The 13,787-nt window shown below is 44.2% G+C and overlaps 1 protein-coding gene across 8 annotated transcripts in view; it reads right to left on the bottom strand.

The window, feature by feature from the left end:
• The window catches only part of BCAS3 (BCAS3 microtubule associated cell migration factor), a 376,438-nt gene that overhangs the window by 15,586 nt on the left and 347,065 nt on the right, over positions 1–13,787 (bottom strand). For 2 of the 8 annotated variants that reach the window (XM_076354320.1, XM_076354319.1), the window contains 2 exons: positions 8,494–8,661; positions 1,406–1,471 (listed from right to left, as the gene is read on the bottom strand). In XM_076354320.1, the coding sequence (XP_076210435.1) occupies positions 1,406–1,471; positions 8,494–8,661 (234 nt within the window). Of the gene's footprint in view, positions 1–1,405; positions 1,472–8,446; positions 8,662–13,787 lie in introns of all 8 variants that reach the window. The other 6 variants (XM_076354322.1, XM_076354321.1, XR_012996666.1 and 3 more) reach the window with 5 other exon arrangements.

Below are 13,787 nucleotides of genomic sequence, written 5' to 3' on the forward strand. Positions count from 1 at the left end.
AAAAAAACAGATTTCCAAGCCAAGCTACACAAACAGAAAATGAATTTAGAAAACTGTTAAAAATCAACAGCTTTTGCGTGCACCAAAATATATTTCTTTGAATAGCAAGCATCACCTCGTGGGCATGATGCTGCAAACAGAGCTGTAAGGATGCTCAGCCCTTTGCAGAATCAGGCCTAAATGAATACCTACCGTGGCTTTCCTCTTGTTCCCCTTGAAATCAATAGCAGAAGCCTCAGTGATGCAAAAAGCTTAATGCTTTAGGAGGTACTCGGCGAAACAGTCAAATGTGAGCAAAGCCAAGCTAGACAGAACAGAGCTTTACATTTTCCTGTGAAATGCTGGAGTATTGCAGTAGGAAAATTAATTTGCTTAATCATTAGGAAGAGAAACCACAAACGAAAATAAACTAAACCAAAACCCAACGCAACAACAAATCTCTAAGGAGAAAGGGAGCTGTTTCTCTGTTAACTACTTTGAGACAAAGCACTGGAAGAAAAATGCCCAGTTCCAATAATGTCATAACCCGATTACAGCCTGCACAGAAGAGCTAGAACACTTGCAGAACAATGAGTAAGAAATTAAGTTTTAAATTGAGTGCTGGCCCTATCTTGTGTCACTTCTTTATATTCTAGTAGAAAGGACACCGCTGAGCTCATTTCATATACAGCAGCGTGAGATGCCTGGATGCAGACATCATTTAGTCATCTCATATATGTTTCTCCCCATTTCTTTCTCCAGGAGGAATGACAAATCTAGAAATGTGACTGCACTTTGTTTTATTATGATATTGATTTTTCTGCAAAGGGAAAGTACATTTATCCCCCAGGTCTGTGTGCTGGCAAGAAAGGGTTAACAAAATGTTTATCACAAAGCTGGCTTCAGAGTTGAAAGTAATGTGATCAGTAATGAATTTTGTGTTACATTAGGTTGTATAAATGGACAGACAAGCGCAGACAACAAGTGGCCAGGAGTCGGGGCTAATCTAATGATGTAAAAATAGAGACAGCACCAATTATACTTGGGGCCAGCTCAGAGCTCCTGCAGGGACTGCAAATGAATAGGTACAAATCAAATTACTGACTAATAGACGCACTACAAGAGAGGGCAGTCAATGCTAAATACATTAGGGCCTTGTGACCTCTCTGCTCTGAACAGCAGAATCCTAAATTTGACTTAAAAAAAAAAAAAAATCAAAGAAACTCTTGTTCATTTAAGGAGAGAAATAGAACAATGTTATTTGTGAAATGATTTGAGACACTTAGATATTTTTTGTTTTGTTCCCCTACGACCATGTTATGTACCTAACCCTTTGAAAGCTGACAGAGGGTTTGCTTTTAGAACAAGGAGAAATATTCTTTGTGCAAAAGTTAAGACCTGATAACAATACAGTTATGTTACATACCAAAACATTTCAAAGCCATGTGCCTCTTTGTGGTGATGTTTTTTACTGCTACTTCACCGGCTGTGTCTGTATCAAAAATAAAATATTTCTTAAAGAATGCCTTGATTTAATAATAAGAAAAAGAAAAGGAATCTCCCCACACCACAATTGATAATAAGCAAATGCAGTTGATCAACTTGTTATCAAAAGGCAGAAAGTCAGAGTTGTCTGGTGGTATCAGCGCTCCTTTTAGAAACATCAGCAGACTTTTTCTACAAACAGCAATGAACCTAAATTCAGACCAGAACCATCTATCCACCCCCCCGCCCCCTTAAATAATGTGCGACCTGGAAGAAATGCCACTAAAAACTCCCGGGGCTGGTGGCAAGCCGGATTTGGAGACCTGGGAAATGGCTGGGAAGTAAAAAACGCCCTTGTTGGCCCCCGCAGGGCTGCAGGACGGGGCTGCTCCAGGGACACCGGCTTGGGCGGGAGAGAATGAGAAGCCCATGCTGAAGCGCTTGATGTCCCGCATGGGGCAGCTGCGCTGTTGTTGCACGTTGCACGTGAGAAATAACTAATAAAACCGTGTTAAAACGTGTGCAATGCAAATGCCGCTCTTCTTATCATCTAGCACTTCAAAAATGGTGGCTCCTAAAGAGCCCCGAATTTTCATTTCTTTTAAAAGAGTCTCATCCAAATAAAACTTTCGTAGGAAGAACTGCATTGAGCTCTTAGACTTCTTTGAGGGGGGTAATTTAATCTCTGATCCTGGGATGAATATTCTGAAAGTTCAAAGGCTGCTTTTAGCATCAATGTTATTTGATACGCCAGTGTGTTTGCTGCTCAAGCTGATTTTGATTGAACCTATGCAGAAATCTCTTTGCAGAAACTGTCTTCAGAGGGAAAATCAATTGTTGTGTGTTCCTGGGTTCCTGTATCCCAGGCCCAAGTTAGGATTAAGACCAACTGAGGAGAGAGAAGGGAAAAATTGTCTTGGAAAAATTAAAAGGAAGAGGAAGGAAAGAAAGAAGGAAGGAAGGGAGGAAGGAAGGGATGGAAAGGTACTGATGGAAGCTCTGACTCTATACAGGGCTAATCCTATTCCTGAAACTAAATGTACAGGTACACCTATGTCCAGGTGGCTGCTCATCTCTGAACGCAGCTTGTGACCACAGACATTTTCTCTTTTGGAAAAAACCCAGGAAGGATGCTCCTTGCAGGGGGTCAGAGGGCAGCGGCTCACTCTCCCTCCTCCGGCAGAGGAGCACGCTTCCCACCTCAGCCAGGCACGCTAGAAAGCGTGTGACTTCACTTCTCCAAACCGCAAATTTCACATAAAGATTTCAAAAACGTTCCCCTGCAAAACTCAGGGCTGTCAAGACCCGAGTTAGGCTCAGGCTGGTGTAACCACACGGCTTCAGCTGGGGACCAGGATCCCAACCGCCCTGAGCACGGATCCCAGGTTTCGTACGGGCTATTCCCTAGCAGCACGTCTAATTAGCTCCGCTTACTTATATCCCATTAATCAGGTTAAAGAGTTTGCTTCAACATATGAGCTTCCTTCATCGCATTATGAGTTTGTTCATGAACTTTGGAAGGAATCCAGACGGTTTCTTCCAAGGGCGAGGCGCAGGGCGCCCTGCAGCATTTGCACCTCACTGCTGTGCCACCGGCTTTCCGCAGGTGGTAGTTGACAGACTTGGAGTTTTGCAGGAGTTTTGGAAGAAAATGAGCCATACCTTTTTTTTTAAAAAAAAACAAACCTGAAACTTTATAATGGGCTTTAAACACCTTGCTTTAAATTCTTCAAACCTTGCAGGTTGTATTGACCATAATGGTGCCATACTCGCATCCTTCCCTGTTCAGACCTGTAGCACCGGTTCCGAGATGCAAAACCTGGGGGGTGCTCTGCAGTTTTTAAAACAGGCTCTTACTGCAAGTTTACATGTATTCCTGAGACAGGATAGATAGAGAAAAAAGTTACTTTGCTCCATAAACTGCAGTGTAAACTGAGCCATCATAGGGTACTGGATTTCATGCTGAATTAAAAAAAAAAGGATACATGCCCACAAAAAGCAATTTTACTCTTGTACGTCCACAGAACAGTTCCACCACTTGTAAAACGCTGCAGCAATGTGGATTTGGGTAAGCTTTGTCAAAATAAATTAGATATGAATATAAGTACAACATTCAGGCAGCCAAACACATTGTAACAGTGAAGACGCAGGAGACGGGCATGGACTGGAATCGCACACTGCAAACACAGTAAGCCCCATCCCGCGTCTCCGCAGCTGCCCGGACTCCAGCGGCTCTTTCTGGCAGAAAAACCAGGGGTCTGACAGTGGCAGCAGCACATTTATCACTAAAGGAAGTTTGCAGTATTATCTATCCTGACAAAATAGCCTGAGCAGTGATGAATGCTTATTTATTTTATATATTGACAATTCTCCCTTGGAAACCTGTCTGTTGTGTTAGTCTCCTAAAGAATAAATCTACCCTTCTGTCACTGTGCTATGTGCTTTATAGTAATAAACCTGAGAAAATGTAGAGAACGAGTTTTGATTTGGTAAATCACGTGAAAGTCGAGCCTGAAAGCTGTGCCTAGATTTAACATACAGCTAAACCTTTCACCCAGGTCACAGGAGGGAGGAGAAGCTGGGACCAACTCCCCAGGGTCGAGAATACCTTTCCGCCTGGTGCTGCAGATGCAGAGCCGCACCGTTTCGTGCTCTCTGCTGCTGTCCTGGAGTTAGTAACTCCTTTCTGGGGCTGACTGTCAGATCCACTGGTTTTCCTTCAGGCCCGCCTACATCTTAAGGGGGTGTGACTGGGGGCCTAATGAATTTGGGTCCCTGGGATGTACACAGACCATGCTACACCTCTGTAGGAAGAACCCACATCAGCATCACGGCTGTGGATGCCGTCCGCAGTCCGGAGGGGACGGGCAGAGAGCGCAAGGGGAATCTGTCTCCTGGGCTTCAGCACACTTAACTCCCATGGCACAGAAACAGGGGATAGCCACGGAAATCGTCTTCCACAGATAAATTTCAGAAAACATCCTGTCGCTCAGACTGTAAAGGCTTGGTCCCCTATTATAGCCTAATTTTCAGTACTATACCTAGAAATGACCAAAATGCCTTTGAAACCTTAAGAAATGTACTTGTTGAAGGAATACATAAATCAGAGGATTTACTGATTACAGTATTTTTGGAGGGAAAGATTTCTAGCCTGGGCTGGCAATTTCTGCATGTCCAGTTTGAGTGGAATATTGTCAGAGATATTTGGCTCCTGGAAGCACAGTTTCATAAATCACAATACTAGCTTTTCTTTTTTTTTTTGAGGATGCAATGTGAAGCTCCAGCACGTACTCAGAAACTATACTGCAAATGTAAATATTGTAGCTGCTTGAAAACAAAGCTTTGCAAGCAGAAGAGGTCACTGACCACTAACATTTTGTGAGTAGACCTTCTTTTTTTTTTTTTTCAGTGAGAGTTTGACAGAAACTGAAACAGCAAAAACATCTTTTTGCATCTTTGCCAATTTACGCCTTCTTTGGAATTAAATGTGTATCTAGGCTGACAGCTTATGTACAGCAGACTCCACTTAAGATAGACATGGGTCGTCTGGATAATTGGATAACAAGGAGAAAAGCTGGTTTCCCAATCAAGTCAACTAGCTGGATGACTGGAGTTATCATTTAGGTCACAAGGAAAGTAGATTTTTGGGGGGTCATTTTCCAGACCTGGTTCTTCTCCCATCCGCTGTCCGACAGCCCTTGGCAACTAGTCGGAGTCAGAGGTGGAAAAGACCCGTCAAGCCATCTAATTCCCCTTCCCTGCAAATGCCAGATTATTCCTCATGTTTTTAGCATCCTCCAGTTTGATGTTTCCTGTATAACCAATCTTTGGGTCATTTCTGCCTCTGCCAATAGCCAGGACCACCGAACCAGTGAGGCGTCGCCAACCCTGCTTCGCAATGCAACGGGGCAGGTAAAAAACAAAGAGACTGCGAATATCTACTCCCCAAAGCGGTCTGTGTACCATGAGCATGTGTTTCCTCCTCACTACTGCAGCATATCAGCTCTGATTACTATATAAATCTACGTGTCAGCTATGTCCTAACAGTTAAGGCATTAAAAGAATCTATTTATCTCTTGCCATTAAGTGCATGTCAGGACCAGTTGAGCACTTGATAAAGTTTCACTGTCCACCCTATTGCCCATTTTGTCTTTGTCCACACAGTGGATCCGAGCACTGCACACACACATATCTTCACATTCAGAGTTAGAAATTTTCATTAATTCATGTGTCAGTTCGAATAGGACTTTGCAAGTTTCATTAAATCTCTGCAAAATGTATTTAAGGGCTGAAGAGAATCCAAGGAGCACAAACAGGGGTTAAAGGCATGCATAACATAAAGGCATGCCTAAGTTAAAATAAGTCATTTTAGGATTATTAGAGGGAGGTTTATAACTTCCATAATTTTTAGTCCAATGCAGAAATACAAGCACTGTCTTTGGAACCAGTACCAATATATAAATCAACTACCAACAAGTAAATTTACAGTGTCCTTCTTTGCTGAACTCTCTGCTGTCATTTCATTGAGGTGAGTGGGCAGCAGAGAATCCAAGGAAGAAAACTGAGTATTTTTCAAAGATAATTCAGTTCAGCCAAGGTTTGTTGAGATGTAAGTGGTTTTGGGGGAAGTAAAAACTATCCTACTTGTTACGAGCCAACAAAGACACCTCTTCTTTGAAGCAAGGGTAATGTACCTCCAAACTTATCTTCCCCCATTTATTAACCAGCAGACAGATGCTAGCACTTTACCGTGCTCCACAGCTTGACAAATGGCCGGCTGGCAGCCTGCCGCGAGTGCAGCCACGCATGTTGTGGCGAGCGCTAGTCGGCTCCCTAGGCAAGTGCAGTTTTCCAGGTATCACCTGAGCAGGAGAGGACTTTTTATGGCCGTCTGGTAAGAAGAACAGCTCAAGAGCCGTTAGGGGATGGAAGTGGAAAGGGCACGGGAGTTCACAGCTTTATCACCAGGTTTTCTCTGCTGCACTGAGTCACCACATGCCCAAATCCTGAGGATAAAGTATGTTAGTGAGAGAGAGAATCCCACGACAGGCAGGAAAACACAGAGCGTAATGACAGCGAGAGGAGGGTAGTGGGATGGGGTGAGTTGGGTCAATGCTCATGTTACTCACTATTGCCGCTTACATTTGCTGTTTGAGATGGCATCTATCTTACACTCATTATGAAGATTTATGTGTCCGGAGTAAAAGCAGGGAGAAATCTCTTTGGATGAATTTTAGCTCAGTGATGGCATCTCTATAAACAGTTCCTTTCTGTCTTTACACCTGCAGTACTGTGAGCCTAATCTTATGCCAAAGAAGTTGGCACTCACTGCTATCAGCTGGGTTTGGTGAAAATGGAAGAAAAATATAGACTGCTGCCTCCGACAAAGTTCTCAGTTTACAATATAATATAATGTCAAGTCGCTGGGGCAGTCAGTCACCTTAACTTGGCATGTCTAGATGGCTTCAGCTTTCAGAGAAGGTATTCCCCTCACCTTTCCCCTAACGTACACAGCCTGAGGGGAGCTGACCTGTTATTGGAAGTGGATATCGTCCCACAGTTCACTCTGATCACAGCATGGGTCAGTAAGTGATGAAATATGTGCCTTTGTCCATTTTCACAGCCTGTTTTTCCACCTTCACAGCCCTTTGCAGACATGAGCTGATTAAACTCCACAGCAGCGATGTGAGGCATCCCTATCCTCACTGCAGTGATGGAGCACTGGAGTCATGGGCACGGTAAGTGCCTCATCCAAGGCAACAAGCTGGTGAGAATTTGCATCAGATCTGTAACTGAGACCCATGCTTAGTGTTCAACCAGCTCTTTCTGTTAATACCGAATCTTAAACCACCCCTTGACTCCATCTTTTTCAAGACGGAAATCAGAGGAAAGACAGTTTGAAAGGTGACAAGTTGGGCTATGAAGGGTGCTTCTGCACCACTCAGCAGCTTGGTTATTGCTACGTGTACCTACATCCAAGGGCTTAAACTCCACTTCTTTGCAGCCTCCTCCTCCAGACTGTGGGAGGTAGCAGCAGTTTGGTGACCTGCTGTGGGCTACACGCTCGATAGCGACCCACCTGTAAAGCAGGGGGACGAGCCCCGATGGGAGAGCCCCCGAGCCTCCTCCAGCTGGAGCAGGGCAGAGCAGGGAGAGCTCAGAGCAGCACAAGGCCCTCAGCAGTACGTGAGGGCAACAGCAAAAGGAGGAGACGGCTTCTGCTCTGCGCAGCCTTCCTGTAATGTCCGTAGGTTGGCGCACCCGTACGTTTCTGCTAGAGCTTGTCCTCTTTTTTTCCTTCCCAGGCAAGTTGCCAGGAGAGTGACAAGCGAGCTGGCAGCTGACGTTAGAAGCCACCATTACTATTAGCTGCTGGTCACAACCCAAATGGTGCATGGATCAAAGATGGGCCTAGTCCTTTTACTGGAGCGCATTTTTTAAAACAAGTCAAAATTAATGGAGACAATAAAACCGCAATAACTGCGCTTTAACATTTCTGAGCATCTCCTACCACTGGGCCCCTTCTGAGCAGCATAATCTCTGATGTGCCGTTCCATTTACTTAAACAGATGATATAATTTATCAATATAATGGACACTGATGAAGATGGATTAATTTGGATTACAGAACCAGCGCTTCACAGTGGCTCTATTCAGGACACAAACCGAGGATGTGTGTGATTATGACATTGTTTGGAGCAGGGTGGGCAAGGGCAGCAATCTGCACAGAGACTCGGCTGCTCCTGAGTTGGCAGGGGAGGGAGGAGAGCCCTTGTCACAGCTATACGGTAAGGAAGCTTCAAGCACGAGTATTCAAGTTACTTTAGGCTTCTCAGACTATGTTTATGTGATCTACCAATATTTTCTTTTTATAAATGACTTATCTCACACTAAGCGAGATCCCCATAAAAGTTAATTAATCAGAGAGGTAGTGTACAGAGAAAAGGAAAAGTAAAACTTAAAAAAAAATAAATAAAAATCACCATTGGGTGAGATGTACGTGATCTCTGATCACACCTCTTCTTTGTACCTGTTCCTGATCCCACTATGTCCCTGCTGGGAGACTCGCACATCGCATCGGCCAGGCGCTCCCGAAGGCCCTCTTCAGTGTGCTCCATGGAAGACATGTGACGGAGACCGAAGTTCTCGGGCCAGCTCCCACACACCTCCAGCAAGGTCACGCTCCGGTCGAAGGCACCTTCAACAAACAAACAGGAGATGTTTGGGAGACCCTGGGACCAAACTACTTCCATACGTTTATTTATTGCATTGGAAAGAAAGAAGCCCTTGCATTTTGAGTTCCTGAAAAGCTAATTTTAGCACGTTGGTTAAAATGTTGGTGTTAATAGCACAGCAGGAGCAAACAAAGCCCTAAGCACTGAAGAGCTTTGACCAAGCAGCTGTAAGCAAAAAGGTTAAATTAAAAATACAGACCCAATTCTGGTCTCACATTAGTGAGGAGTCAGGAAATCAGCATAATGGCACTGATGGAAATGACAACAGAATCAGGAACTGTAATGTTAAAAACCTGTATATATGCTATTAAGTACATGTTAGACAACTAGAAATTATTTTTAAAATTGATTTGCCTTTCACGGGGCTGCTGTTGAGCACTCTTCCCCCTTCTCATCTTGGACAACGGAAACAGTCATTTCGTCTTTGCTAATGGGCACAAATTTTAGCCAATATCCCTTTCTTGCTCTTGAACAGAAAAGCGCAACAGTGTGGTAGACTGATGAGGAAAGGACGGCTCGCTTTCTGCCTTGTGTTTGAAGTACGTCTACTGAAGGAAAAAAGCGAGCCCTTCTTTCAGTCTGGGGTATCTGTGGTATTCTCTGTTCCCGCACTGTGAAATTTTTGGTCAAACGTGAGCTAACAGAGACTCTTTCATCAGCAGTGCTTTGCTGAAGATGCTGGCTATTGTGACAGAGCGCACGTACCTACAAAAGATACTTAAAATAATTCCTGAACTTGCAGTTATTACCTCATTGACAACAGGGTATGATGTTCTGCTGAATACAAAGATTAGATTCTGAATTCAAGATCACTTCAAAGTACAAATTAAAATTATTCTACTTTATTATACAGCAAGTCTTCTGCGAAGGCTTACTTAAATCATTCCCACTTGGAACAAGATTACAGTTATGCTTTGTTGCTTCAAGCACATACTATTTACTCAACTATTAGGTAACTGAATATGCAGCATTTATTGTGCCTGGTTTCTGCAAGCCTACCGAGGGGAAAAAATGCAAATGCCAATGTTTCTCAAAGTTAAAAGTACATGAAACACGTCCTTGTTATCAGGCCTTTGGTTTTCCCCTTTGATCAGCCGTCAGAAACTATCTACACTTGTAGTCTGTGACTGTACAGCTTCACAGCACACTCCCTGCCACTGACAGGTGGTAATAGAAAGGGTGAGAGACCAAGCCCCACGGCAGGCGTCCCTTCCTCTGATAACGTCCAAAGTACCGGGTGATAACCGTTAGTAAACACTCGGGCAGCCGGTTAATCCATACATCAGCAAAGAGGGGCAGATAATTTTGAACTCTAATGGCATGGACAAAAGCACCAGGGCTGGCATTCAGGGATTTATATGGGCTGCAATGGTGACTTCTGGCTCCTGAATTTCATCGGCGCGCACAACTTTGATTTATCTCTTTGCCTGGCTGCAGAGTAGATTCCTGGCACTAGAAAACCATCAACACTAAAATGGACCTCTACAAAATGGGACCATGGCTCTTATGTGATACATGCACTTGAACTCTGGATGAATCCCAGTTTAAACCGAGAGGAGGAATGACCAAATATTTCAACTTCTAATGGGTCTTTGGATTTATAAGGTTACTCCAGTCTACTAATTTGTTTTAAAGCAAGGGTTCTTGAAGCTTGTTTGAGAAAATGCAGGGAGGAGGCGAAGTAATTTCGATGATGTTTAAGTCTCTGCAACATTTCCATATTGTCAGCTATCCTAACTGCAGGAGGAAAAGCAAAATTTGGTCTTTTTTTGAAGCTTTTTTTTCCAAGTCATCCTTCTGCGGTTTCATGCGACCCTGAGACCCCCACTCTGCATATACTCCAAGACCCCACCGATTTCAGTTGTTTTTGATAGGGCTTGTTCATGTACCTGGAAGGCTTTTAAACCTGCATCCCAAAACCCCAGGTGGCAGCGGGGCGATGGCGAGCTCCAGGGGGTTTGCGGGGTTGTGCCAGAGATGCTGATGAGAAATCCCTTCTTTACTAGTGTCTGCCCTTATTCCGAAAGTGAGAAATGGGAGCATTTCTGCTCCTATAAGCAGACTTATGAATAATAAGGCAAATGGCTTTTGAAGCTCTGCCAAGATGCCTGCATACATGTACAGGGAGAACCTTCATAGAGCGCCGGTCTCTGGCTCCTGAGATACTTGAGTGAGAGCAAAGGAGACAAGTGCAGCGTTACCCCTGCAATCGGGGCCAAGAGCTGCCAAAACTTCTTAGCAGCAACGTGTGAGGTTGCAAGTGTTAATGCAAATGCAGGTTAGAGGGATTAACTGCACAGAAAGTTTTCTTGTAAAAAACTGTAAGGCTGGCGAAGCTCTAGTTTTCTCCTTCCTCCCTTTTCACTCCTTCTCCATGTTAGGAGTACACATCTGGCAATATGATTCATGTCCAGGCATCCAGCTATGATTCACCAGCCACCACTGTACCCCGCAGGTGATCACCCTGCCTGTGAGTAACGGGCGGCGGGGGCAGAGGACGTCTGTGCACCGTCATCTGCTCCGTGTTGCAGCCGAGTCCACAAATTCCTCCTTGTTTCAATATACACATTGATAAAATGGGTTCCACGTAAAGCTGAACGCGCAGATGTGCGACTGAGGTTACTCGGGGCGTGGGGGTAGAAAATGGGACCTTGCTTGAACAGGCAGGTCACTACCATAAAGCCCTGGCTCTGTCCCTCTCTGATATAAAACAAAACTGTTTCAGGAAAAACAAGACTGGTTGTCAGGGACCTTCCTGTTCTTCGTGCCATTCCATCAGCAGACTGCACGCGGACCAAAGTAAAATAATTTTTTTCAAGGCAGAATTAAGTCCTGGGTATTTTTACGCCTTGGAAAATTCTTCTGTGAAGCGCATGAAATGGCAGATGGGCTGGTTGCTCCCCAGGAGCCTTTGGGTGCTTTGTCCTACGTACATCGTTACCAACGGCACACGAGCTAATGGCATTAAACTTACACTGATAGCAGCTAACCGTATCTTTGCTATTTATTAAATTGTAATCTCTTTTTCTAGCTGCCTTGCTCTCCCCTTTTCAATCCTGGTATCTCAGTTGATAACGCATCAAATTCCCCATCGTCGGCCAGAGAGAAGTTTACAAATAAACCTCAGTGGAGTGTCCTGCTCTCAAAATCCCCAAAACCTGCAGCCAGAATGTAACTGCAGAACCAATGCGGCCGAGAAAGCTCCCGCTGATTCAAGGGATTACTGAAGGGTTGAGAGAAGGCAGACTTCACCCTGTGCCTTTACTGACAAACCGCTGAAATCCTACTGACAGCCACCAATATCAGACCTTGATGTGTGAAGCCTAGCCTTTCTTCTGTCTCCCAGACCTGATACAGCTTTGATGGTGGAACAGGTTCCACCTAAAAGGAGCAATTCATTTAGAAACAACTCAAGAAAGAAGCAAATTAGGTATTATTTTAGTCAAGCAATTACTAGTGAAATCCTGGTGAAACCTCATTATGTCACTGAAAAAAATCCCATTGACTTAAAATTGTGTCAATATTTCATCCTATCGTGTGATGCTTTCAAGCTAGCAGAACATTTACTTCTCCTCTTATTTACTGAAGATGAAACTGGGTGGAAATTAAGACCGTCAGCCTCCTTTGTATGATGCCCAAGCACTGTCCCAGACCCACGGCACTACAAATAAAAAACAACCCCAAATCAAATCAAATGGAACAAGCAGAAACCTTGGCTTGAACATCTAGGTCGAAAGTGCTTTGTTTTGCAATTCCAGCGTGTTTAGCTTTACACTGCCCCAAACTCTCCAAGCTAGTTCTGCTCCACATGCAGGATTTTCCTATTAAAACTTTAATTTTCTCCTGATACCGATCTCCCACTTCTGTCCTTCCACTGACATTTGCCTCCCAACGAGCACTGCCCTTTACTCATGCCGCTGCCGGATGGAGCAGGATCAGGCCCCCTGACTTTCTGCTTAACGTTTCTCGCATTTTATTAATGGCAAAGGCTTCTGTTATTACTCATTCCAAATTACCTTGCTTAGAAGCACAGGATTTGTCTTTCACATTGCAATTGTTTCAAGGCTTTTAATAGAAAAGGAAAATAAATTCTACAGAAAGCAAAAAAAAAAAAAAAAAAAGCCCCAAACCTTGGAAATCTCCTTTCATTTCACAGTTAGCCCTACCAAGCAAGACCGAGAAAACCAGAGAAGCTTATTTTCTTCTCTGAAAAAATCTAGTAGTAAAAAGTATTTTTACAAAATATTTTAATGCTTCTAGTGTATTATTTTTCTAAGTCAAAATAGCTAAGCTAAATCTTTCACCATAGCCCTTTAATTCGAAAGCCAGGGGAAACTTTTTTCATTAAACCTCTGGACGGCTTTGTTTAAAATATGAAATCAAGTAGCTCCATTTCCTGTCTTCTAAGGAACAGTAAATCAAAAAGAGTATGTTCTCCAAAAATACAGTAATGGTTCTATTAAAGAGCTTGACAGTTTTGAGCCTCACCTTGCATATTGCAACATACGTGTGAGCAAAAATAACAGAGTAAATAGGAGAGGAAATGACCTGCCAATTTTAACCGATAAAAGATGCATCCTTCTCATGAAAGGGATGGGGGTTCTACCCCCGGGGACGGCAGACCCTGGGGTGCGACCGAGACAGTCTCGGAGGGAGAGGAGGGGCTGCCCATCACCAAGCCCCTGCCTTTTCTGGCCCCTTCAGAAGCCGGAGTGGACTTTGAAGGGAGTCCTGATCTGCTTGGCATCGGACGCACCGGCAAGCGCAGCGTGAGCATGACAGAGCTGCCCAGAAAAGCCTCGGCCGGCAGCGAGAACCCCACGGGCGTGTGAGGAACCAGCAGATGGAAATTCCTTGCCCCAAGTAGTGAGTCAAATTGTAACATACTCCGTTTAAATATTAATGGTTGAACTTTCCTACAGGGTTTGCCAATTCACTTTCATGCCATAACTTTGTTACTCCAGGGGGAATGCCACAAAGCAGCAGCTCTCAGTACTTGAGCGGGGACCTATGCAAATTCCTCATTTAAGTGTGGAGGAAGCGGCATCTCCCCGACCTGCCCGTATCTGACTTTTGAACACGTGCCTGT

Source organism: Aptenodytes patagonicus, chromosome 17 (genome assembly GCF_965638725.1).
Source record: "Aptenodytes patagonicus chromosome 17, bAptPat1.pri.cur, whole genome shotgun sequence".
In the NCBI taxonomy this organism is placed as follows: Eukaryota; Metazoa; Chordata; class Aves; order Sphenisciformes; family Spheniscidae; genus Aptenodytes; species Aptenodytes patagonicus.